Genomic DNA, 24,001 nt, shown 5'->3' on the forward strand with positions numbered 1-24,001 from the left:
GTTGTTAAAAACCCAGATGGATCTACCCAAACAACCTCTGTTAAACACTTTATCTGTCCTGACCTTCTCTGAATGACCGCCAGAAATAATAGCTGCACTTAGTGGCCGCCAGTGTATATAATAGCAAAAATACTTTGCATAGTAAAAGCTTTACAACCTTTAGGGGAGAATTCCTTAAAGCTGCAGACTTTTGTCAGGTTATAAAGCTATTTCCTTAGTAGTCCTTTTTGTTGTCTAGAACAACAAGAACATTTTATTTCATCCCTTTCCCTGTCAGTAACCTTTAGTTTGAATGACCATGGGGAATGACTTAATTTCCTATAAACTCCTGTTGAGAACTGTGCAGTTAGTTCAGGGTTTCTGCAGTACCCTAGAAGATATGTGAGTTACAGCAGGAATACTGGGGCAGGTGGCTTTTGAAAATACTCTGATGTACTTCTTCTGAATACTTCCCTACTAAATGCTTAATTACAGAGGAACTGAGAATTGTATGATGCTGATGCCAACTGTTGCACTGCTTTGGAGCTCCTAGTTGCTCCTTGGCAATGTTGTCCTGGTTGGCTGTGTACCCTGAGCCTTGATCTTGGCTGTGGGCACAGTAGAATGGGGAAGGCTTGCTGCCCAGGGGACAGAGAGCAACCATTCCCTGGAGTTTCTCTGGGACATCTGATCTCACTGATGTCCTCTAATGCTTCTCGGCACTGTTCAGAGACAAGAAACAACTATTAAGCCTACTTTGACACACTTGTGACATCTTGGCTTGGAAAACAGTCATATTGCTCAGCTGAGGCTTACAAGGTCTTATGGTTGCTCCTGCAAGGGACGGAAGCAACCCAGCCTTTATTATGCACTTTGTTTTGTTTCCTCTAACAAGAGTATAACATAATCTGCCCTGGTAGGTAAGGTAGGTAAGATTAAGTCTTGGGAGTCCTGAGCTCTCCTTCTGAACACTTTCACCTGCTGTGTGGCACATGCCAGAAATACAGCTCCTCCCTTTCTTTCCTTTCCTCATTTTTGTTTGGTCTGTCTGGGATCCTAAATGCTCCAGGACAGAGACTGTTTCTCGTTCTGTGCACGTGCACAGTTATACTGGATATAGAACAGGGCTCTAAGAGTGAAACAAATTAATAACGAGTCCTTTGACAAAGGTCCAGAGAAAGCGACAGTAAGAAGTGGATTTAAATTCAATACTTACCGAGGTTTTCATGGTTTAAATGGGGATGAAGTCTAAAATGAAACACTCTGGCTCTGAGCTAATAACTGTCTATCTTGGAACCCCTGCCTTGTCTGACATGAATTTTGTTTATAGGCATCATGGCTGAAACTGAAGGAGTTTACCAGTAATGTGGAAAAAAAAAAAAAGAAGTGAAATATCTTACAGGTCCGGTCTGTGGGCCCAAAGTACCACAGCAGGAAATTAAAAAGATTTTACAAGGGTTTGATTTCCGCATGTACCCAAAAAGCAGCTTAGAAATAAATGATGGAGTTCAGGCTTCAAACAATGAGATGCAATGGGTTTTTATGGCTGCCTAGTTAACAGGTCTCCAAGCAATAAATGACTTCACACATTATACAAGTTTCAGAAAGTCATGCCTAGCGAAGTGAGATTCATTCAATAACTTGTTATTTATGGTTCTTGTGCTGCCCAGAGTGTGAAAACTTAGAGTCCTTAATCTTTACTAAGAAGAGGTTGCCATCTTCCAATACAGAAAGTGATGCTACCAGAAATAAGGAAACAACAGTAAGGTTTGAATGACAAGCCTGTGAGTTAGCCTTGGTTAGTTGTGCATGTGTGCAGTTAGTTGGGTCTGTTGATTTGTTTTCCTCAATGGGCTGCTTGTGTATTTATTTTTTATCTACTTGAAACTGACTGAATAAATCCCTGCAACTATTTGCTCACCCTCAAAAATTTGTTTGAATCTGCCAGTGGCCTTTCAATATTTTTCTTTCCATGAACGGTCAAGACAACAGAGACATAAAGGCAATAAGAGAGAAATCTGGAAGAATAAGTCAGGAAAAGGAAACAACACTCCAGTTCCTCAAATATCTGCTGAAAGCACAGCTGAGATGTATGTCCCACCATATTTCCAATCCCTGTCCCAGATGGAAGCCCCTTTTTATGTTCCTGCCTGTTGTATTCTGCCTGTTCACCCCAGTCCTGCATAATCCCACAATGCTGCCAGCTGCAAAGTGAGAGTTTCTCTATTGCAGTCCTTTGGGGTTTACAAAGTGAAGCAGCAGATGCAAAATCAGGGGCTTCCTGGGCGCAGCAGACTTTGGTGTTACTGCAGGCACAAAGGTAGCAACAGAAAATAAATAGAACACAAACACTGGAGGAAAAACATTACTCTGCTTGTTTTTGTTTTGTGCTGGGGAAAAAAACTGCAGGCATGCTTGCTGCTGGGTAGGGTATCCACGCCTGAGAGAACAGGTCTGTTGGCTTTTCCCCTGAATGCCTAAACAGAGGGAAAGGAAGGGCTTGGACATCTCAGCATCCCTTTGTTATAATCTCATTTTTTATACATAAATTAGTGTGAGTGTCTGGATGAGGCTTTTGCTGTGGATTGAAATCCAGAAGTATTTCTTTCAGTGGAAAGCTGTAGGGGCTGTGAGAGGTATCTATTGAGTCTGTGCTCTTGCAGGAGACAAAGCAAGTTCTTACTGTTGTCATTATTTGTTTTCCCAAGATATTTCAGCTACTTTGCAGTGATGAATGAGTATGAGCCTCAAGGAAAGTCTCTGTAGAAAGACACGGGTTTTATACTCCCACATCATATAGGTGAGCTCAAAAATGTACCCTAAGGAAAATGCATTTTTGTAAGCATTGCCAAGCTAACACAGTCTCCTCTCTGGCTACCCTTGTTAGCTCCTGCCCCAGGCCATGCCCTCCTTCACCCAGAAGGCTGTGCCAGCTCAGGCACAGTAGGGATTATTCATTTTGCAGTTTCTCCAAACCAGTTGGGCCTCTCAACCTGGTTGCAGTGAGAATTCTCATGCTGGGTCAGGAGCAGGGCAGGGAGCTGGGGCTGGGCAACAGGGCTGGGCTGGGTACACTTCAGGCTGGTGTGAGCCAGGTGAGTTTACAGTGTCTCAGGCAGTCCATAAATAAGCCCACAGGTTTTACACATGTGCAAGAGAACCTTGAGTGAACAAAGATAAGGCAATAATGGTTGTTGTGACAGCGAACTTCAGTGCAGCTTCCGCCTCTGCACATCACTGTCTTCCTCCATTAGGGATGACTGCAGATGACTCCATCTTTTCCAGAAGAGATTTTCTGTTTCTCTGTATCTCTGTCTGCTCTCATCCCCTCGGCCGTATGGGGCACCCTGGTGTGGCACAGACCAGCAGTCTGTCACCTGGTGGGCCACAGCCCCAGACAAGCCTCCTCTGCAGCACTCACCTCACAAAGCCAAGAGGCACTGCTGTGGGAAGAAGCTAGGTACTTACGAGGTGGGAGAACTTAATAGCTATTAAGGGTAAAAACCTCTGTGTCTGTTCCTGAAATATTTGGGACTTCCAGGAGGAATCTATTCCAGCATAAGTAGAAAGTTCAGGCAGGTCTCAGACCTGACCAAAGGTCAGGCTCCAGACAGAAAAACTGACTAATTCACATCAGAAGCATAAATATGTAAATACTTGCAGGAAGTCACCCCACAGGCATGTCTCTGTTAGCTTTGAGGAGCAAAAATGGAGCAGAGTGTACTTGTACACAAGTGCAAAGGCTTTCAGAACAAACAATGGTATTTTCCTAATCTCATGGACGGAGATGGTTTAGGACTGTCCTTGTTATGTTCAGAGAGTACTGAGGCTTGTCATCCTATTTGAATCTGTTGTCTTGGAAGCCACAAGCTCACGCTAGAAAGCAGCACTTCTAGCAGTTACAGGGCAGCCTGATCACGGTCTCCCAGTGCCTACCTAGAAAAAGTGTATTAGAGATGCTTTTGATCTTGTAGCTCAAGCTTTGCAAATTCAAATAGGAGATGTGACAACGTTTACTTAGTAGTAAGAGTAAACTTATTTCTCAGCTCTGTAGTGAGGTCAAATGGAAAAGAAAGAGTAGCTAAAATTTTGGGCAAATTACTAACTTGGAGGCTCATTCCGTATTTCTTCTTATTATCATGTAATAAAAGTAGGATATAATTCTCACAAGCTAATCATGGTAGTGAGGCCTTACTAGGCTCATGTGCTTGCTGCTTCTTTCCAGTAGCTGCTATATCATAAAACTTGTCAAATCTGCCAGCCTGCAGGTTAAAAGGTAAAAATGCGTGTTGAGACAAAGAGGCAAAGTGTGCTCAGCAAACAGATTGTGAACTTTGGCCAGTAGTAAAGATTTCCTTTTACTTCCCATATCACAGCAAAACTCCACAAAGACAGTGAAGGGAACTTGACAGCAAATGCTTGCCAGAAACCTTTTTTTTTTTTTTTTTTTTTGAGGAAGAGTTTACTGTGTCCAATCTCTATGTGATCTGTACCTTTTCTTAGGACAGGATGCAGAAGATCCAGCTGTGTATTCTTTTGGTCACATCTGGTACAGCCCTTTATTGAGCTAGAAGTTCAACTCTTTGTCTCAAGCAAAAGTTTTTCCCCCATTATCCACTGTGCATCGAAGAGATATTTAGAGATACAATCTACGGAACCTGCTGGAGTGTGCAGTAGATTGTAGATCTTCTATCTAAAGTCAGGAGGAGTATGAGTGTTGTGTTGTTTCTTCTAGGATGTTTTATCCAAAGATCATTAAGTGCTTTCTGAAGGTGGTTGGGATTATTGTGCTGACATGCTGAACATAAGCTGGGAAATTTCTTTCATTAATTCCTGCAGTGAAAGGAATCGTCACTTGTATGATTACCCCATATGTAATCATGCCCAATATGAAGAGTTTATTCTACAGCAAGAATGACAATTTCTGATATAAGTAACTAGAGAGATTTTCCATTTCCTTCAGTGAGAGCTGGATTGTGATTTAGATCTTGCAGACCACTCCTGTTTCACTTAGGGGACAGTAACCTGCAGCTGCCTTCATCTTTTATATCAAGAACCATCCTCCACAGCCTGATTCTCTGCTACCTTCTCTGCAGTCACTTTCCTTTTGTGAGATTGATTTTTCTGTCTGCTTGTATTATGAAGTACCACTAAATAGAAGCATGCATACTTAAAAAGTCTCAAAACTTTTAAGCCCTTCATAAAGTATGTGATTATTTGTCTTGATGTAGCTCCAATTGCTTAGTATTCTGCTTTCTTTCTTTGTTGTAATCTTCTTTGTGTAAGATGTATTTATGCAGCCCAGTTCTGCAAGATGCAGAGTGCCTTGTCTTATCATCTAAGTGCTAGAAAGTGTTTAATGTGAGATGAAATTGGTGGTTCAAGGTAACTGGCAATTGGTGTCTCTAAAGACTTTTGAGAGAGAATTTTTGCACTGTGTTCTTCCTTCTCAAAAGATTCTTGTATTTTGTAGCACTTGGAGAGGTACCAATCTGGCATTCAGATTTTGCAATGATTGATGGCAGTGGGAGGGCTGTGCGTTGAGAGTGTTTCTAATGTAACTTCTCAGGAAATGTGTCAGGTGGAAGAGAGAGCCTGAGAAACAAAATGAATTTTCTAAGTCTGTCTTAATCATAGAATCATAGAATTTCTTAGGTTGGAAAAGACATTAAAGATCATCAAGTCCAACGACAACCTAAGTATACTACCTTAACAACCCTTGCTAAATCATGTCCCTGAGCACCACATCCAAATGGTTTTTAAACACATCCAGGGATGGTGACTCAACCAGCTCCTTGGAGACGGAGTCTTGTTTAAGATTCCACAGTCCCATAGAAAAGAAATATAATAATGGCATTTTTAATACACGGTGAACTTTTGGCATTTATTAATATGCCATATTGGAGAAGGGTACAATAAGCTTGTAAAATTTTCCTTTGCCTCCTGCTTTCCTTTCCAGTGATGTTTAGTCAGGTGACTTCAGTCTTTGACTAAAGCTCATCTTCCCACTTTTGTGCAACAAAATTCTTTTACCCTTCCACTTTCCCATGAAAAGGAATGACATAAGAAGAGTACCGCATTGTCTGGTAGTTTTCTTCTGGATTACTTACTGGTGCAATAACCACGTGGCAATGAGTTGCAATGTTTTCCCAATTCGGTCTCTAGCTTCCAGCAAGAGAATTTAGACAGATTCTCTTTTTATGGCTTTTGAATAAAAAGAATTAAGGTGTCAGGATTGTATTTCTTTTCCTTTGTTACTATTTAGGAAAATTCCTCATCGTACTTTACAGCTGTCGTGTTGTTAATACTGCAGTGATTGCCTACGAAACTGAAACCAACGCTGCAAATGTTAGTGACCCATGGTCTCAGTGTGGAAAGAAGTAGTAGTCAGCAGTTCTCTGGAGCACCTAGGCCAGAATCACTTTTGTTATGGGAGTTATGTTAAGAAACTATCCTGCAGGAAGGCCCTGGATAAATTTGTGAGCTCTAAGGGTAACTTTCCACTTTGAAATGTTGTGTTTTCTTTCAAACATGTGACAGAATATCACATGGTGGATGATGCATCCAATGAAGGATTTCTTGCAAATAATCCCATTTGCTTGAGCTTTGTGAAAAGTAGAATTGAATGTCAGTTGCTTGAAGAGCCAAATTCTCATTCTATAGGGCACTTTGTGTGTCTTTCTTTGGGGGCTTTCTTATGTGGTCACTCTTATGCCATTGGTATCATGGAAACAAAAAAACGATGTGTTGGTTAAAACCACATTCCCCCATTCTAATCTCTGTTCTCTTTTAAATCAAACGTTTCAATGCTATTCTCAGAGAGGTATCTGGAAGTGTGTCTGCAACTGTTAAGTTTCATGCGATGCACTCTTGATTTTCATGAGAGAGCTATGAAGGGACAAGCAAGAACTGTCATGGGCTCTCACTCTTTCTGCTCCATTCTGTCTCGTGGGCTCTCATAGTGTTTTCAGGAGATGTTCAGGTACTTATAGTGGGGCTGCTGCTGCAACCACACAGGTAGGATGAGGTAACACAAAATACAGGGGAGTGTCGAAAGCTTATGCTAAAGGGGTTGTGGTCAGAGAAGAATTTATGGATGAAGATGTTGCCTGCTCAATTTTCTATAAAATAAGGTGAGGAGGAACCAGAAATGGGCCATGGAAGGTGATGCAAACTTTTGGGCAAGCCTCTTCCATGAATTGTACTCATTGAATTGTACTCTAGCTCCATGAATTTTGGCTTGCAGAATACATCAGCACTCAAATTAGGGGAAACACTGACTTCTGACTTTCTTTCACACTTGGTGAATGCACAGTTAGGATGCATAGAGTGCATAGAGTGCCTTCTGCATCAAGTTGCTGCTACCTGTAAGATATTTGGTTTGGAAGACAAGAAAGCATCTGTCCATATTTCCTGAAAAGAAGGAATAATAGAATTACAGAGTCATTAAGGTTGGAAAAGACCTCTAAGATCATCTCTAAGATGCAGGACCTGGTACTTGGACTTGTTGAACTTCACAGCATTGACCTCAGCCCATCAATCAGCCTGTCCAGCCTACCTACCCTCAGGCACATCAGTACTTTCCTGCCAGCTTGGTGTCATCCGCAAACTTACTGAGGGTGTATTCTATTCCTTCACCCAAAGGAGGGAAGTTGGACATTGATCAGAGGTGCAGTATAACTGCTTTAAGCCTCATGTCATGACTTTTAGTTTGCTTTTTTCTTACATGTTTGCTTTAAAAAAACCAAATCACAATGCACAACATTATTCTGGTTTTTACAAGCAATACACACTCAGCTTTGCTTGTAATAGGTGCAAATGGATCTCATTTTAAATATCTCGTTGATTATTCTAGAGAAACGTCAGACATAGCAACAGACACCTGTACCTGGCCTGACAAGAGCTGCTCTTAACTCCCTCTGAACAATGCTTCCCACAGGCACAGGGCCATGTCAGACAGCAGGAGAGCTGCCACGGCTGCAGCAGGAACATCCTCGTCCCCATGTATCACTATGGGGGGTGGGCCTTTTGTAAGGGGGTTCAGCCACGGGTAATTCTCTGTCTGGAGGAGAATCTAACTATTTAACTAAAGTTAAACCATTAAGAGTTAATAAATGCATTAATAATATATTAAAATTAAGATGTATTGACTCATTCAGAAATTACAGTGCCTCCTTCCAAAGCACCATATAAAGGCTTGAAGGATTCTCGGTAGCTTGCTTTATCCCTGAAGGGCTTCTAGACAAGCACAAAATATTCAAATCTCAGATGCTGAAACATGCCTTGCTGACAGAAACAACTGTACAGCCATGCACACAGCTCTCTTTCCATAGCATCAGATACTCTTGGTTCGAAGCAGCTGTCACGTCTTGTATGTGTATTTGTGGGCAGATTAATGAAAAATGGAAAAGTGGAAAAATAAAAGGTATTTTAGGCTTCATTTCAGCACAGTGAAAGTAAATTAAGGCTGAACTTTGTGCCCAAGTACTTTGTTGAATCAAAATCTAAAGCAGTATTTTGCCTGTTCCTCTATACTTGGTTTTCAGTTGGTAAAGCTAGTGAACTAGCTGTAATTCCTGCTGCTCTGCAATCAATAGAAATAATTTTTCTATCAGCGCTCAGTTAGGTTACTGTGTTAGAATTAATTTGCATTTGCTTCAAGCAGCAGTAAGTTGAACACAAATTCTGGTGTTTGTTTTGATTGTAATTTTTTGTCTCTTGCATACAGGTGCCTATAATCGTAGTGGCAGAAACTCATCTTTTCAAATAGCAAATTTTTCCTGATAGAAACTGTGCTTGCTTATCAGTGAGCTGTGCATAGTTTAGGAGCATGGTGCAAAGTGATTGAAATGTAAGCACATGGATTATAGCTGATTTTTGTCTATATCTTGAGACAGCTTCTGTTGTGCAAGCTCAGTCCTGCTGGAGACCAACCTCCCCCTATGCTGTTTCAGCCCCTCTCACAGCATCTGTGGTACCAAATAAAGAGAGGCAGATTACATTAAGCAGCATCACTGTCCCTACATCTCAAAGAAGCAATGGGGAGGGACAAGTTTTGCAGTGGCCTGATAATTTGTCCCCATGTGCATGACATATCCATGTTCACATTAAATTGTTTTCCTTGCATCGTTCAGCCCAGCAACTCACTGTCCCATCTCTCAGTTTTGAATCCTGGTCTCTTTGCCCTCAGTCCATTTCTCTTTTCACCTCTCCATCAGGCTCATTTTCCCTTCCTTTCCCTTCCTTTTTCCTCTATCAGCTGAGCCTCCCATTTCTTTGCGTAGCCCATGGCTACAATGGAAAGGAATCTTCTGCTTAGCCTGAGCTATTTCTGAAGAAATTAGCAGCTAAAAATGCTAAGTATGCACAAAAACTTAATCTAAGATGGCTTCTAATATGGCAGAATGTCCTTGTGTTTACATCTCAGCAGTAAAAGTCCTTGGCACACATATTATCCCCTCCTGTCAGCCTCCAAGCTCTTGCCACCAAAGCATGCAACCTTTTCACACAAAAATTCATCACATCTTGGATTGGGTAAATGAGAATCATTTCACAAAAGCACATTTTACATAATGAAATAATGGCCTTTTTAATCTGTTCCTGGACACCACCTGACCTAACATCAGGCCCGTGGGTTGGATCAGTTGTCCTCCTGAGGTCCCTTCCCACCTTAGTTATTTCATGGTTCCGTATCACTTTGCATGAAATGGGAAAACAAAGTGTTATCCAGAGGCACATGGTTAAAAATGTCAGTGACAACAAGTTAAATTTTGAATCCTGATCACATGAACACAGTGCCAATCAGAAGAAAGCAGTGCTACAGATAGACAGATCTCCTGAGCCCTCAGTAATTGCAGGCCTTACGCATGTACACAGAGAGGCATCCTTTAATCTCCAATAAGCAGTGGGTTACCTATGACAGCTTCACTTCTCAAACGTTTCTATTTCAGCTTGGCTTTAGTATTGAGTTACAAGCACAAAGGTATTTCTTGCTTCATATTTTTCCTGCCCAGAAGGTTGTCCCATACACTTCCTGCAATCATCTTCTGTCATGCCCCCTCCCAGCTCCCCCTGCATCTGATGCTGTGCCTCTGAATGAAGCTTTTGTTCACTGTGCCTGTTTGCACATATCCATTCCTGACTCGGGGCATTTTTTCACGGCCACAGCCGCACAGCCAGATTGCTCCATCACCACATTCTCTTCTGTAGCTACAGCACACGATTTTGTTTTGAAATGTTAATGGGGCAGATCTAGCTAAAAAGCTGCAAAAAGCATTTCATTTGGTTTGAGTAAGAAGAGGGGAAATCCAGCTCTTTTCCCAACTTTTAAACAGCTTGGATTGGGTAAATGAGAATCAAGCAGTAATAGTTTTGCATATGTAGCATGCCTGACTATTTCACACAAGTTAGAAAACTGTAAATTTCCCTCACTGTTGTATCAGTGACTTGTTCTTGAATTCTCCTGAAATATGTCCTTGCCTGGCCTATTTGGTGGGCAGGTGGTGGTACCTGGGTTGCTGAAACACAGGACTTCAAACACAACTCTGGGACTGAAGCACAAGCCACAGACTGGGGGCTCTGAGTACATGCAGCTGGAGAACAAGGGTTCTGGTGGCCAAGGGGTGTATTGGAGCAGAGCAGCCACACTGGGGAGCAGAAAGAAAGCAGTAACATCTCCCTGTCATCACCCAGCTCTTCAGGCAGCCCAGAGATCTTCAAGGACTTCCTTTAAAAGCAGGAGCGCTGCAAGGGGAGATGTCAACAAACATGCTGCAATATGGACACCGTCCCTCATGATACTGATATATTTTGATTTATGCCTTGCCTCTGATGCTGATTCCTTAGGCTTATCCACCTGAGTGAAACTGCTGCTGTTGTTTAGTCCTATCCACTGAAACTGTTCCTTTTCCAGTGTTTAGCTGTGCACTGCATCTGGTGCAGTGCAGTTCTGCTCCCACGGCTGCCTGCCCAGGAATTCCACAGCTCATATCTCATCCGAACTGCAACAATCTGCTACAATTGTCACTGCCATGTTCTCTTTATGTGATGCCTTTCTAGCTTTTTGCTTTGTCCTTCCCCTCTGCCTCTGCAGACTGTGTGTGGTGAAGGAGGCTGGCCAAATTCTTGGCCTTGCGGTCTTTTCCCAGAACTCTTTATGGAGTTCTCCACAAGCCTTTCAGACTATTGCAGAGTTGTTGCAGACTTTGCCCTCTCTCGGAGACTGGAGTTAAGCCAAAGTCTGGGGAGGTGTTGAGGGGTGCAGGAGGGAAGTGTCAGATGGATAGTTTTGCCATGGAGTTCATCAATGGCATAAAGACAGGAGCTACCACAGAAAAGCACTGCCGTGACCTGTCACAAGACACATGGGTGTGCAACGCTCACCTGTGTTGAGGTGTTACACCTGAGGAGGACAAGGCTCCAATCGTAGAAGGGAGGAAGCTCTCCCAGGCAGATGGGGGGATGTGGGTCAGGAAGGCAACTCAGCCAGCTGTGGGTTGGATCGTGAACATGCTACCATAGCAGATGAAAGAGTTCAGCAAATATGGACAGAGTAACATAATTATTAAGTCAGCAGGAAGAAATGAGAATCGTGAAAAGGCTGTAGACAAGTAGAAAGACTTCTTGGTGAATTTACATTTTTATATTCATTTCTCCATTTGAAGAAATGAAGGGACCAAACTGGTGCATGGTTCAGAGTATCTGCCTACAGCTGGCCCAGCCCCATGGTAATGGTGCTGCTGTGTGACTTGGCCTCACATGGAAGCGATGGTCTCCCCTCTGCTTCTGGCACAGTAGCTTGCTTGTCCCAGGGGAGAGGAAGAGGAGGAGACAGAGGTCTTCTCTCCTGCCCCTCGTAAGTGCAAGTGCCAAAACAATTGTGGAAATGCACGAGAGTAGCAGAGTCTGGTCCAGCAAATGGAGGCACTGCAATTATGGACTTTGGAGGTGCTTAGGGTGTAAGGCTCCCTCAGGTCTCTAAGGAACTGTAGGTGGTGGATGGAGGAGTAGGAGGGAATACAGTCTTTGGCTGTTAGAATGAAGGAAAGAGAGTTGTCAAGTGTACGTGTGGAACATTTCCAGTGTGAGTAGTATGTGTATCTGAATATGACTTTAAATATTTTGTGAGAGTTGATGATTTGCAGCACACAAAGAGCTCTGGTCCTCTGAAGCAGGCACATCCAGAACTGGCATTGGCACTGGCAGTGCTCCCTGCAGCATCAGCACAACATCCATTCAACAGCAGCTGTTTCTTGAGAATATGATGATTATTCTATAGTAATATACTGATGATTACTTTTTAAAATAGCCTGGATTTTGGGAATATTTGTTGAATTGACCTGGAAGCTAATTACCTTTATTCTATTAATGGTCAAAGTTGAGTCAAGTTAATTTGCTTTTGACATAGGTGCTAACCATGTCCAGCAGCAGACCCCACAATTCAGCTGAGTCATGGCCATGTCTGAAACTCTTGTACCTCAGCTCTTGGTCTGAGTGGGTCTCCACATCTACATATGCAACAGGGAAAAATTCTGTGTGCTACCATGGGAAAATGATTTGTAAAGCAAAGTGCCACAGAGGAGGAGAAGTCAACTTTGAGTGGGAAAGATGCAGTGTTATCACATCACTTCTTCAGTAGCTGCTTTGATGATGACATAGCCATTCCATATCTGAAAAGATTCATCAGGTTCCAAAGTTGTAACGGAAAAATGTCACTAATTTCCTATCATTACTGAAAGACTCATGCATTAATAACACTGTATGACGTCATGTCAGTACTTTCATCTTCATTAGTCTATTAAAAATGAGAATAATCTGAAAATATTCTGTGAGCATTCCGTTGCTTTACTTTGTGTGCTTCACACACCTTGGAGAAAATAAACCATCTTATTTAATTCATGTTTCTCGTCAACAAGAACAGTTGGAACAGTGCATGTGTTGCAAAGCTTGAAAGGAAAAAGTGGAGTGGACTTGTTTCCAGGTTAGGGCTTTATTTTTATTTTCATTTACTGAATATGCTTTTGAGAGAATTGGAACTGTATGGCAGAGTTTTAAAGTTCCCTTATGGCTGTCATTTCTGAAGGTGACCTTACAGAATGTTAGAACCTCACACTGAAGTGAGAGATGTGTATCGTTTCTAATGGGGAATCCTTCCAGCCGTGGAAGGATGCTTTGTACATGTAAGAATGTACGCAGATGTACACAGATGCTTTGTACGTATAAGAATTTGGTTCCATGGGTCTTCCAGGCCTCCCAGCCTCAGCACAAGGGACAGGAGTATGCTCTTCTGGGGCTTTGGGGCTCACAGTGAGTGTTTTCTGCATGGTCAGCCTGAGATGTCTAACAGGAAACCATTTTCTGGGGCAGAATTTTGCCAAACGGATGTGCAGAGCCCTACCAGGCACTGGAGGAGCTGACAAGGGCAGCGGCGTGACCCACAGGATGCCATGGAGCAGGGTGCTGCCACGTGCTGTGCTCAGATGCTCCCTGCCCCATCCACCCCCCTGGGAGAGCTCTGAAGGAGAACCCAGTGTCCTCCCCTGGCGTGGGAATAGCGCTCAGAGAGGATGCAGGGGCTGATTTACGTCACAGCACTGCGTGTAAAGCAGCAAGTTACAAAAGGGCATTCTATAGAAAGGAGAAAAATATTAACTGAATGTTAGAAGAATGTTTGTCTTCCTGCTTTTAGCTCAACATGGCTCTTTTTTTAGTCAGTCATGTAAGAAGACTGAATTGGATGTAGTTAAAAATGCCACAGCATCATTAAAGCCAGCTTGAGAATCGTGCTGGGGGCCTGCTCTGTGCCCCACAGCTCTTCTGAAGAACAGTGTTATGTTTGCTATCACCCACACTCGTAGGACCAAAGCACGAGTCAATGGCAGCACCCTGCATGCTCTAAAATGATATATTTCTCTAACTTTCTGATTTTTCACAGAATCATAGAATGGCCTGGATTGAAAAGGACCATAATGATCACCTAGTTTCAACCTCCCTGCTATGTGCAGGGCCTGTTTCAGGCTACTTAAGTTGTGAAAACACACTGTAATCGCCAGATCTTTAATTAAGTATCAAATAAATTAAACAAACCAGCCAACAACAGGCTAAAAATGCATGCATTTACTGCTCCCCAAACTTCTCTTTTCCTTTTCTAATTCTCACTTTTCCCCTTCAGCAATCTTCAAAAGTTAATCACTGACAGGAACAAACAGGCAAAGCCTTTCTCCTGGCCTTGGCATAATCCATAACCAGAAGTGCTTCTGAGAGCTATTCCAGTGGAAGTCTGATGCCCCCTAAAGCTTCCAGTAAGACTTGCAGTGAAGGAATCAACGTTTCCCCTCAGCATTCTCAAGCAATAACAGCTCTGAAGTTATTAGTTATTTATAGTTCTTTGTGGCTACATTAAGCACAGCAGAAGTTTGCACTGTGAGAAAATTAGCTCGGTCATGCTGGGCTGGGTAACAGTCCAAATTTCTGTCATCCACTGCCTGCAAGGAGGAGATACTGTAATGCAGCCCAAAATCAAAGCTGTGTAACAGAAAGCATGCCTCTATTCCCCTGCTGCTCAAACTGGCGCAGTAATGAGGCTCCTTTATTTTTAATGTTTGGAAACCATGTGACTGTAAAAGGGAATCGGGTTCAGTAGTGGAGGGATGGTGTATGATGTAAATTTTCCATGAATGATACGAAGCCTTAACTTCATGGGTATTTCAGAGCACTTCTCTGAACAGGGTTAATACCATTATGACGACAGTTGCTCTGAAGTCCATCAAAATGTATTAATATTGTGTGGTTGGTTGTTTTGGTTTTGCTTTGTTTGTTTATCCTGTTTTTATCTGATTCAGTCATTTTTCTTTAGCATTTTCAATTTTTATTTTTTTCCTTTCGCTGTCTCTTGTTTGTTTGTCAGTGCTTGACATGAAAACATCCTCTCTCCTCAGCACCCTCTCAAGCTGCTCACACGCCGTGGTGGCCCTGCTGTACCCCTTCTCCTGGCAGCACACCTTCATCCCCGTTCTGCCCTCATCCATGATTGACATCGTGTGCTGCCCTACGCCCTTCTTGGTGGGCCTGCTTTCCAGCTCTCTGCCCAAGCTGAAGGAGCTGCCTGTGGAGGAGGTAGGAGCTGGCACCAGAATTGTTTGCCAGGGCTAAAGGGAGAGAGCCTGCTGCTTGCTGCTTGGTCCTGAGGATAGAAAGAAGTGAATGTTGACTGGGGCAACAATGAAGTACAGAGCCAATATTCTGATTTCTTTTGTTTGTGTTGTGCCTGTCACGACAAAATCATGAAATGCAAGCTGTTATGACACTGGTTAATGCTAATGGCAGTTGTGCATGCAGCCATAGGCAGAAGAAAAAATAAAACCTTTAAGGTTTTGGTTTTTTTGTTGGTGGGAAGGTAACTTTTAAGACTTTGCTAACACTGTATTGGAAATCAAATGAGTTGCACTTCATCAGTTGTTCCAGTAAAACACCACCAAAATCCTCAAGGCCACGCACTTCTTTCTTACTCCTACTGCTTTCCTGTCATTTTCCTACAATTTTTTTTTTGTGTGTTCATTTACAAGACTCTCCGTGCTTCAGACTTTTGTAAATCTCTGCTGTTTTCCTCCCACATCCTAACATTGCTCTCCCACATCACAGCTCCTTCTCACAGCTTCACTGCTCCATTAGCATTGGCATGGCACACCCTTGCCCTCCAGAAGCCCCGCTGTCTCAGACAGCACTGTTTTCTTTAACCCACTCCCTGAGATACTTTTCAATCATTCCTTAGCAAAAATTAATAATATGCTAAGGTGTAAAACGAAAAAAAAAAATCTGCCCAACTCTTTTAATTTTTGCACATATTTACACATCTATGATAAATCAGACTTTAGTTCTACAGAAAGAACTTCATCTTCCTCCTTTGTAACCTCCTTTATGACTGTTTTCACAGTAGGAATTTGATTTGTGATGAGGCTTGGGATCATTCAGACGATCTTTCTCCATTAGAAAGCAAGCTAAATGAGTGTTTTCTTTCTCTCAAGATAAATTTCACCATCATGTTTTCTTTCTTCAGGCTCTGATGGTTAACCTGGGATCAGATCGATTCATCAGACAGGTAAAGTAAAGCTTGTAGCAACCTGTTTAGTTTTATCATATTAGGTTGCTTGCTTTAAATCATAGATGTTTGATGGGAATTATGCAACGGGCAAGACACTAGCAAAAAAGAGCTCATTTTCTGTTTCACCTGAAATTAGCAACAGTGTCTTCAGGTATGTGAAAGGGATTGCGGCTGCTAAAGAAACCAATAACTGTATTGGCAGTGCAAAGAAAACAATCAAAAATAGCATAATGTAAGTAAGAAAACTCACTGTTCAAGGTGAAAAGAACAAAAATTGCAAAGAAAAGAAATCTCTGAGTGAGAGAGGGAGCATGGGGAATGGCTGAGTGTGGTGGGAGAAGGGTTGTGAACAGGCAGGTAGAAATGTGCCACTTGGTAATTTCAGAAGTATCTACCAGTAGGCAAGGTGGGTAAATTTTCTTGTAAGGTTCCCTGGAAAATATGACTGTGAATATTCCTATGAATATTGCAATGTGTGCTCACTTTTGCTGAACAAGCATTAAATAAATGAAGAGAACAATGGGGCAAAAGCCCAGAAAATAAGATGTGCTAGGACATAAGTAAAAGCAATTACTGAGAACTGAAGTTAAATAAAAGCAACTAGAGTAGCTGTGTGTACATGTGGCTGCTCTTCACATGATGTGTATTCAGTGAAACAACTATTTGGACTCTTTGTCATGTGAAGAGCTGATTCCAAGCATACAGATCTTTACCTCGCTCTTTGGATTATCTTTTCTAGCTTCAATCTCATTAAGAGTGACAAGAAATGTTTAGAAATACATGATTGCTGCACACAGGGTTTTATTATTTCATTTATGTAAGCATGACAGCAGCTGATGCAAAATGCTTTTAACTTTAAACTGTGCAAAATCAATTGCTGCAGTTGCTGCACAAGATGAATGTGATTTAAGGATGTTTTCTTCCTCTATCAGATGGATGATGAAGACACACTATTACCTAGAAAGCTGCAAGCTGCTCTGGAGCAGGCTCTAGAGAGAAAGAATGAACTGATAAATCAAGACTCAGATAGTGATTCAGATGATGGTAAGCTCATTTGGAAACTCATAAACAGCCACGTAGGTAGTATTCTTAGTTTCAACCCAGGAGAAAGAAAGAGGGGACTCCAATACTCAGATACAATGTGCAGTATCAAAGACAGTCTCTGAATGCACAAGGAATGGAACTGATAACATCAACACATAGCAATACATTATCAGCCATCTGTTTTGATATCTTTGTAAGTGAAACATACTTCCATGAGTAGTTTTAAGCCTTTAATCAAACAGAGGTTGTACTTGGCTCTGATTCAATCCAGAATAACTATCCATGCTGAGGGGTGAGTCTCCTGTTGGATCTTGGTATCTTCAGGGAGAGCAGCAGGTACCTCAGAAAGTGGTTTCAGTGCTGGAGGGGCTGAACTGCTTTGGAAGATTCACATTTCTTTCCAGCAATTATAAAAAGAGCCCAGGGTGAATGTGGTTAACAGGTATGAGGGAGGACTCTATTCAGCTTCTAAAATTCATTTCTACTCATCTTTGCTTTACATATGTAAAACTATTCAGTAGTAGTGAAAGTCTAAATTCTGTAACATATATTTTTAGATCTGTTTTCAGTGTACAGGTTTATTATCCTCCAAACAAACATTTTAATTCTCAGAGTTGCACAGAGGTATGTCAAGTAAAGAGTTATTCATATTTAAACATAAAGGTATCACTTCGATGCTGCAACCACAGAGTTTTTAATTTCCTGAGCTGTCTCCTGAGGATTTGTATTCCTTGTTGATTCTTGGTTACAAAACACCAGTGACAGGGCTGCAAAGGAGCTGCACAACTCCTTTCTCTTATCACCATAGCATCAGTAAACTGCTAGATGACCGTGCCCAGCCTGGGGTGGGGACAGTGCTGAGAGCTGCAGCAGCTGATTGTGGTGTCTTATTGCTGCCTTATTTTGCAGAATGTAACACCCTGAATGGATTAGTGTCTGAGGTTTTTATCCGATTCTTTGTGGAGACAGTTGGCCATTATTCCCTGTTCCTAACCCAGAATGAAAAAGGAGAGCGTGTCTTTCAAAGGGAGGCATTCCGTAAATCCGTGGCCTCCAAGAGCATCCGACGCTTCTTGGAAGTATTCATGGAATCCCAAATGTTCGCTGGTTTCATTCAGGACAGAGAACTGAGAAAATGCAGGGCGAAAGGTAAGGGTGCAGATGGCTTTGTGCGGCGGAGGGGGCAGAGCCGAGGGGCGGCGAGAGGAAGCAGCATCAGAGGAAGGGGACGGCGGGATCTCTCTCGGCAGAGCGCTTTCCGGTTCAGTTTTCTCCCCTCTTCCATAGGTCTCTTTGAGCAGAGGGTTGAACAGTATTTGGAAGAGCTTCCGGACACTGAACAAAGTGGAGTGAACAAGTTTCTGCGAGGCCTTGGTAAGCAAACTGTATAGAAGTATTTCTGGAATTAATTTTCACGTGACTTCCGTGTTATTTTATTTTAAAAATATATATAAAATCTTTGAAGTGAAATCAGATAATTAAACAGAGGTTTAGGTATGGGATGAGAAATATCAAAAGAATACAATGAAAACATACTTAAAATCAGAGTTCATTATGGTCTTTGTGAAACGTTTTCATTACATTTCCAATTCCAAACGTTTCATTTCCAAACATAATTGAAGAAAAAAAAATGTTGACTACTACGCATTTTGTTAGTTGGCTCTCCCTACTGGTGTTAAACAATTGCATTACAAATTACACCCATTCATTCAGTAAGCTTTGATTGCAGTTGGCTTTTCCAGTATGTGAAAAAGTGACTGGTGGTGCATTTTCTTTAGGAAATAAAATGAAGTTCCTTCACAAGAAAAACTGATCCCTTTCTGCCGAACCACCAACCCAAAGACTACATATATCACTGTGCTTGGGACACCTGCAGCTGCAGACCTTGATGTGGGATAATGAAAAAAGCTGACTGCAGCTTTGAGTGATTGCCCATGCTGTTACAGAGCATCCGTGTATTTGGATGGGATTTGTAAATACTGTGCTGTAAGCTTTTGTAACTGATTTTGTAATGAGCAAAGAAAACTGTGGTAAATATTTGTATATTCCTGAGAATATCAGGTGCTTTCTTAGTATGAGTTGAGTTACGCTTGGTGCAAAGATGAGTAGCTGACTGCATGCAGCTCTCAGCAGAACCACTGACTTCAGGGGATGTTTGTGAGAACTGCACTGATGCCTGAGTACTGCGGTAACAAATGGACCCAAGGGTCCATGGCAGAGGTTGTGTGTGCGAGGGCTGGCTTTGTGTGGCAGAGTTGGTATTGTTTTTTTCCTACTTTTCTTTCTCATTAATTTTAAAAACGAAATAAGAAAGTAACTTGATAATAAGGTACTTGGTTCACAATACAAAGCTTCCACTTGGTTTGAACGCTGGTCAGTAAACTCCTTGTAATCCATTCTGCACTAAGACTGCTAACTGTGAGGAGAGCTCCGTTTTTTGACATGCAAGCTGCAACGTGTAGGTACAGTATGTCCTTTCCTCATGTATGTATGTATGGTTCCCAATAAACCGTGTAAATATACCTGTTTTATAGTCTTTGTGTACTTCTGATGCTAAGTGGGTACCGAACCAGAGGAACTTGTGAATGTGAATTTGCAATTAAAATACAAAATGGCTGTTACAAATTTGTCTTCCAGTAAGTTTGCTATTTTGTGACATAAAGTGTTTTTAATTCTACTTAATGTTTTTAGCCAGAGCTAAGGCATTTTGTATTACCGAGGCGTTAATTTTATCCTAGCAGAAGCATCTCTTTAAACATTTTTTTTCTTCAAGTGTGTCAGCAGCAAATCCCTTTCTGTCTTTGTATGTATCATACTACTCCTAGACTTCCTAGAGGCAGGGTTGCCATTCCTGGAGGTGCTCCAGAGACATGGAGATATGACACGGAGGGCTGTGGTGAGTGGGCATGGTGGGGTGGGCTGATGGCTGGGTTGATCTTAGTGTTCCTTCCAACTTCCGTGATTCTATGAATCCACGATTACACAGTGGTATTTTCAGATTGCTTTGGCACTGCCTTGGTTCAATGACCAGAGTAGAATAAGAACATCTGGTGGGGGGGGGGAGGGGGGGAGTTGCTTGAATTTCTGATGAGCTATCAGCTGCCTTCCATACAGCCTGCTGCTCTTTGGTGTCCACTGCAGTTAGAGCATTGAAGGATGAAAAGCACACTGTATTTTTCTTCATTTGCAGCGTTGAGGCTCGCGCAATTCCAAACCTGACAGTGGTTCTGGTTTGCTATCAGCCTCATAGAGCAAAAGCGAGGGTTTATTCACTGGAAAGGTGAAGTCATTTCCTTTTTTTCCTTGCCTCCCTCACACTCAAATATATATCAGTGATAGTGATAGGACAAGGGGGTTTTAAACTGGGACAGGGAGGTTTAGGTTAGGTATGAGGAGGAAGTTTTTCACTCAGAGGGTGGTGATGCACTGGAACGGGTTGCCCAAGGAGGCTGTGGATGCCCCATCCCTGGAGCCATTCAAGGCCAGGCTGGATGTGGCTCTGGGCAGCCTGGTCTGCTGGTTGGCAGCCCTGCACATAGCAGGGGGTTGAAACTAGATGATCATTGTGGTCCTTTTCAACCCAGGCCTTTCCATGAACCTGTTACTCTATGAATCAATGCTTTGAAAGTGTACATCAAATAAACGTTCAGTGTAAAACATCAAGTTCAACGGAAACATAAGCGCTATCCATGCCCGTCCTCAAGAGCAAGGCTCCCCAAGCACCCCCACACAGAGCGGAACTACCGCCCCTTTCAGCGCGGGATCCAACAAGCGCCGCCGTTGCCGATCTCGCGAGACTCCACGCAGGCTGCGAGAGCCTCTGCACAATCTCGCGAGAGCTGGCCGCTCCCGGCCGTGCCTTCCCCAGGTCTCGCGAGCGCGGCGCTCTTTCTCTGCCGTCTCGCACGCTGACAAGATGGTGGGTGCAGCCGGGCTGCCTCTTGCCTCCCGTCGCAGAGGGATGTGGCCGGGAAGGGGGTGGGGTGAGCGGGGCTTCTCCTTGCCCGTGGCCTGCTCGGGATGGTGTGTGGGACGGGATGGGATGAAATGGGGAGGGCGGCGAGGTGAGGCGACTCGGGCCTCCCGCCGGCGGGCCCGGGCCTCCATGGCGGCTGAGCGGGTGGGGCCGTCTCGTTTCGATCGCGGCCGTGCCGCTCACCGCCTTCTCGCTCCCTCATAGCCTTCCAGACTGCGGAAGACTAGGAAGCTGAGGGGACACGTCAGCCACGGGCACGGCCGTATCGGTGAGTGGGGGTGCCGTGCGGGCGAAGGGACCGAGGGAGCGGGGCTGTCCTGCGGGAGAGCGTCGCCGGGTACCGGCTTGTGCGGGGTGAGCTGGGGACGTACAGCCTGAGAACGGGGCTGGGCGGCTTGTTAAACATGCTGTGCCTGTTCTTGTGTATGCAGAGGACAGAATAAGACTGCAGATATCAGAGTAATTAGCTGAAGTTGGCACTTAATTGTAGCCCTAAGTTAAAGCATTATATATTCTTGGTGTAACAGGCTGAATTTTTCCTTTTAGGCAAACACAGGAAGCATCCTGGAGGCCGTGGTAATGCTGGTGGTATGCACCATCACAGGATTAACTTTGATAAATAGTAAGCTAATGTTTTAAGTTTGTACTAGCAAAAAAATGCACCTTTCTGAAGTAGAAACAACTACATCTTATATGTGAACCATTGAACTTACTTACAATCCCTTGTATCTTTTTTTTTTTAACACCAACTGTGGCTTCACAGCTCTCATCAATTCATGTCCTCATTTTATCTAAACTCAAAGGCCTTTCTTAAATTAGTCATCTTGCAAAACTCAGTAAATTTGACCAAACTTGCGGGTTACAATGCTGTCCTGCTAACAGATGCACACACCAAGTGTTACGTGAATTGGAAATGTTACATAAATCAAAACTGCTCTTTAGCTGCCTATCATAGGGAGTGAGGGTCACTGTCTTAATGCCGAGACTAGAGTCACGTCTGGACAGTGCCTGTTGTCCTGATGTGCTAGAGTACTCGAAAAGTAACCACTAATCTATATTCACTGGCTGTGACCATTCCTGTTTCAGTCAGTCACCAGATTAGTGACAGGAGCTCTGAAGCTCCTCATGCTGTGCAGTCTTGCCTGGATTCACTGAGCTGATTTTGTCAGAGAAGTACAGGATTGGGCCAGACTCACCATGAGGAGGATTAAATTGTGAGTTGAAGGGAGGAGAAGCACTCAAAAAAATTTTTCCTTTGGCTTGGATAGCAGTGATTATTACAGCTGAATACTACATGTATAATGCAAAAGTGAAATAATTTTTTGAAGTTTTTTGATTACTCTGAGCAAGTTAAGATCCTTGTTCAGTGTTAAAATCCTACCTATTCAGGATGAATTAGAAGTGTGATTTAACAAGAAACGTGTTTTCTTTCACAGTCACCCTGGCTACTTTGGAAAAGTGGGCATGAGGCACTATCACTTGAAGAGAAACCAAAAGTTCTGTCCCACTGTCAATTTGGATAAACTATGGACCCTTGTAACTGAACAGACAAGACTCAATTATGCAAAAAACCAGGCTGGACTGGCCCCAGTCATCGATGTTGTGCGCTCAGTAAGTTTCTGCTCAGATTCAGGACTGCAGTTCCTGCTCATTTAATGTGTTACTTAGTGTAGTGTCTCAGACTAAAATGCTAAACTGCAAATAAATTGCAGTGCTTGAATATTTGTAAACCTGGAACGTAATTGTGTATCTTAGCATATCAGTTGGTAAACTAGTGCTGATGGTGTTAATGCAAGAGTGATTTGTCTTGTTTTTGAAAGATGGTAGAAAGTTGTTTAATTACCAGAAGCACATATGAAAACATCATAGTGCTGTTCTCACTTACAGAAAGCCATTTCTAATACTGAGAATAGAGTCACATCTTTACATGTTCTGTTGTTCTGGTGTGCTATCGTTCTCAGACATAAACTTCTGATCCTCATTCACTGGCTGCGATACCTCATATCTCAGTCAGCCACCAAATCAGTGACAGTAACTACCTTATCAGGTAGGTATTCTCTGCATCTCAGAAGCCTCTTTGTTGGCCATTTGTGCCACTTCTAACAAACTGTGAGTTTAAAGGCTGTAGTACTAACCAGCCATGTGCCAGCATTGTCCTTCTGATGTGGAGGGCAGGAGTGAAACGAGGGGATTCCAGCAGAGAGGTGATGTAAAGAGAGTGGGCCAGATGTAATTGGGCTGTAGTTAGCTGTAGCAGTGCAGCCAGCTGCTCTGTCCTTTGGAAAACTGGGAAGTGGTTGGCAACTTCTTTACAGGACTCAGCAATGTTTTCTGTATGTGGTTTTGGGAAGGTAACAGCTTCACGTGTTCTAAATTACTGAAAGAGAGTAATCACCTCATGGTTTCTACTTCTCTGAACAAATGCAACTGCACTAGCTCATGCAGGATGTATTTTACCAACTTTTACCAATCTTATGAGGTCACAGTGATGATCATAGTTCTGGTTTTTATGGATGTATGCTAAAGGACAGAATGGAAGAGCCTGGAAGTTGGTTGCAAACACTAAATGTTGTTTTTTCGTTGTTTTTCTTTAATCTTTCTAGGGTTACTACAAAGTCCTGGGCAAGGGCAAGCTGCCCAAGCAGCCTGTAATTGTGAAAGCAAAGTTCTTCAGTAGAAGAGCAGAGGAGAAGATCAAAGAAGTTGGCGGTGCCTGTGTGCTTGTGGCATAAAGGCCTTAGTTTTATTCAAACTTTTTGAATAAAGACCAATGTGTAAAATGTGATGATTTATAGAATTTTCTGACTACTTTTTTGACTTGTCCTATACTGTTCACATTAAGTCTTGTCCATGTGGGTTAGGCAGCTGTTGGGCACAAGCTTGGGGCCACGGTGCCTCAGGGT

At 42.8% G+C, this 24,001-nt stretch overlaps 2 protein-coding genes and 2 non-coding genes across 12 annotated transcripts in view; all 4 read left to right on the forward strand.

Moving 5' to 3' along the window:
* The window catches only part of DENND2B (DENN domain containing 2B), a 154,753-nt gene extending 135,109 nt beyond the window's left edge, over window positions 1-19,644 (forward strand). For all 9 annotated transcript variants that reach the window (XM_090140471.1, XM_031613963.2, XM_031613965.2 and 6 more), the window contains 6 exons: window positions 14,916-15,093; window positions 16,034-16,075; window positions 17,011-17,122; window positions 18,032-18,271; window positions 18,410-18,496; window positions 18,901-19,644. In XM_090140471.1, the coding sequence (XP_089996597.1) occupies window positions 14,916-15,093; window positions 16,034-16,075; window positions 17,011-17,122; window positions 18,032-18,271; window positions 18,410-18,496; window positions 18,901-18,935 (694 nt within the window). In that variant the 3' untranslated portion in view covers window positions 18,936-19,644. The remainder of the gene's footprint in view (window positions 1-14,915; window positions 15,094-16,033; window positions 16,076-17,010; window positions 17,123-18,031; window positions 18,272-18,409; window positions 18,497-18,900) is intronic.
* Window positions 19,645-20,778: 1,134 nt separating this feature from the next.
* Window positions 20,779-23,883, forward strand: RPL27A (ribosomal protein L27a). Its single transcript, XM_031613862.2, has 5 exons — window positions 20,779-21,041; window positions 21,303-21,366; window positions 21,645-21,720; window positions 22,535-22,709; window positions 23,702-23,883. The coding sequence occupies exons 1-5, from the start codon at window positions 21,039-21,041 to the stop codon at window positions 23,828-23,830; spliced, it is 447 nt and encodes a 148-aa protein (XP_031469722.1). The 5' UTR covers window positions 20,779-21,038; the 3' UTR covers window positions 23,831-23,883.
* Window positions 22,077-22,208, forward strand: LOC116243057 (small nucleolar RNA SNORA3/SNORA45 family). The gene has a single exon (XR_004169867.1). It is a non-coding gene; the product is annotated as a small nucleolar RNA SNORA3/SNORA45 family (small nucleolar RNA).
* LOC116243058 (small nucleolar RNA SNORA3/SNORA45 family) lies at window positions 23,001-23,132 on the forward strand. The gene has a single exon (XR_004169868.1). It is a non-coding gene; the product is annotated as a small nucleolar RNA SNORA3/SNORA45 family (small nucleolar RNA).
* Window positions 23,884-24,001: the final 118 nt, after the last annotated feature.

This window comes from Phasianus colchicus, chromosome 5 (assembly GCF_987193195.1).
Source record: "Phasianus colchicus chromosome 5, bPhaCol1.hap1.1, whole genome shotgun sequence".
NCBI lineage: Eukaryota > Metazoa > Chordata > Aves > Galliformes > Phasianidae > Phasianus > Phasianus colchicus.

Excerpts from the sequence above, each read along its gene's own strand:
- RPL27A (XM_031613862.2), top strand. Across the intron at positions 21,367-21,644 it reads CCACGGGCACGGCCGTATCG|GCAAACACAGGAAGCATCCT; the intron begins GTGAGTGGGGGT and ends TTTTCCTTTTAG. Across the intron at positions 21,721-22,534 it reads AGGATTAACTTTGATAAATA|TCACCCTGGCTACTTTGGAA; the intron begins GTAAGCTAATGT and ends TTTCTTTCACAG.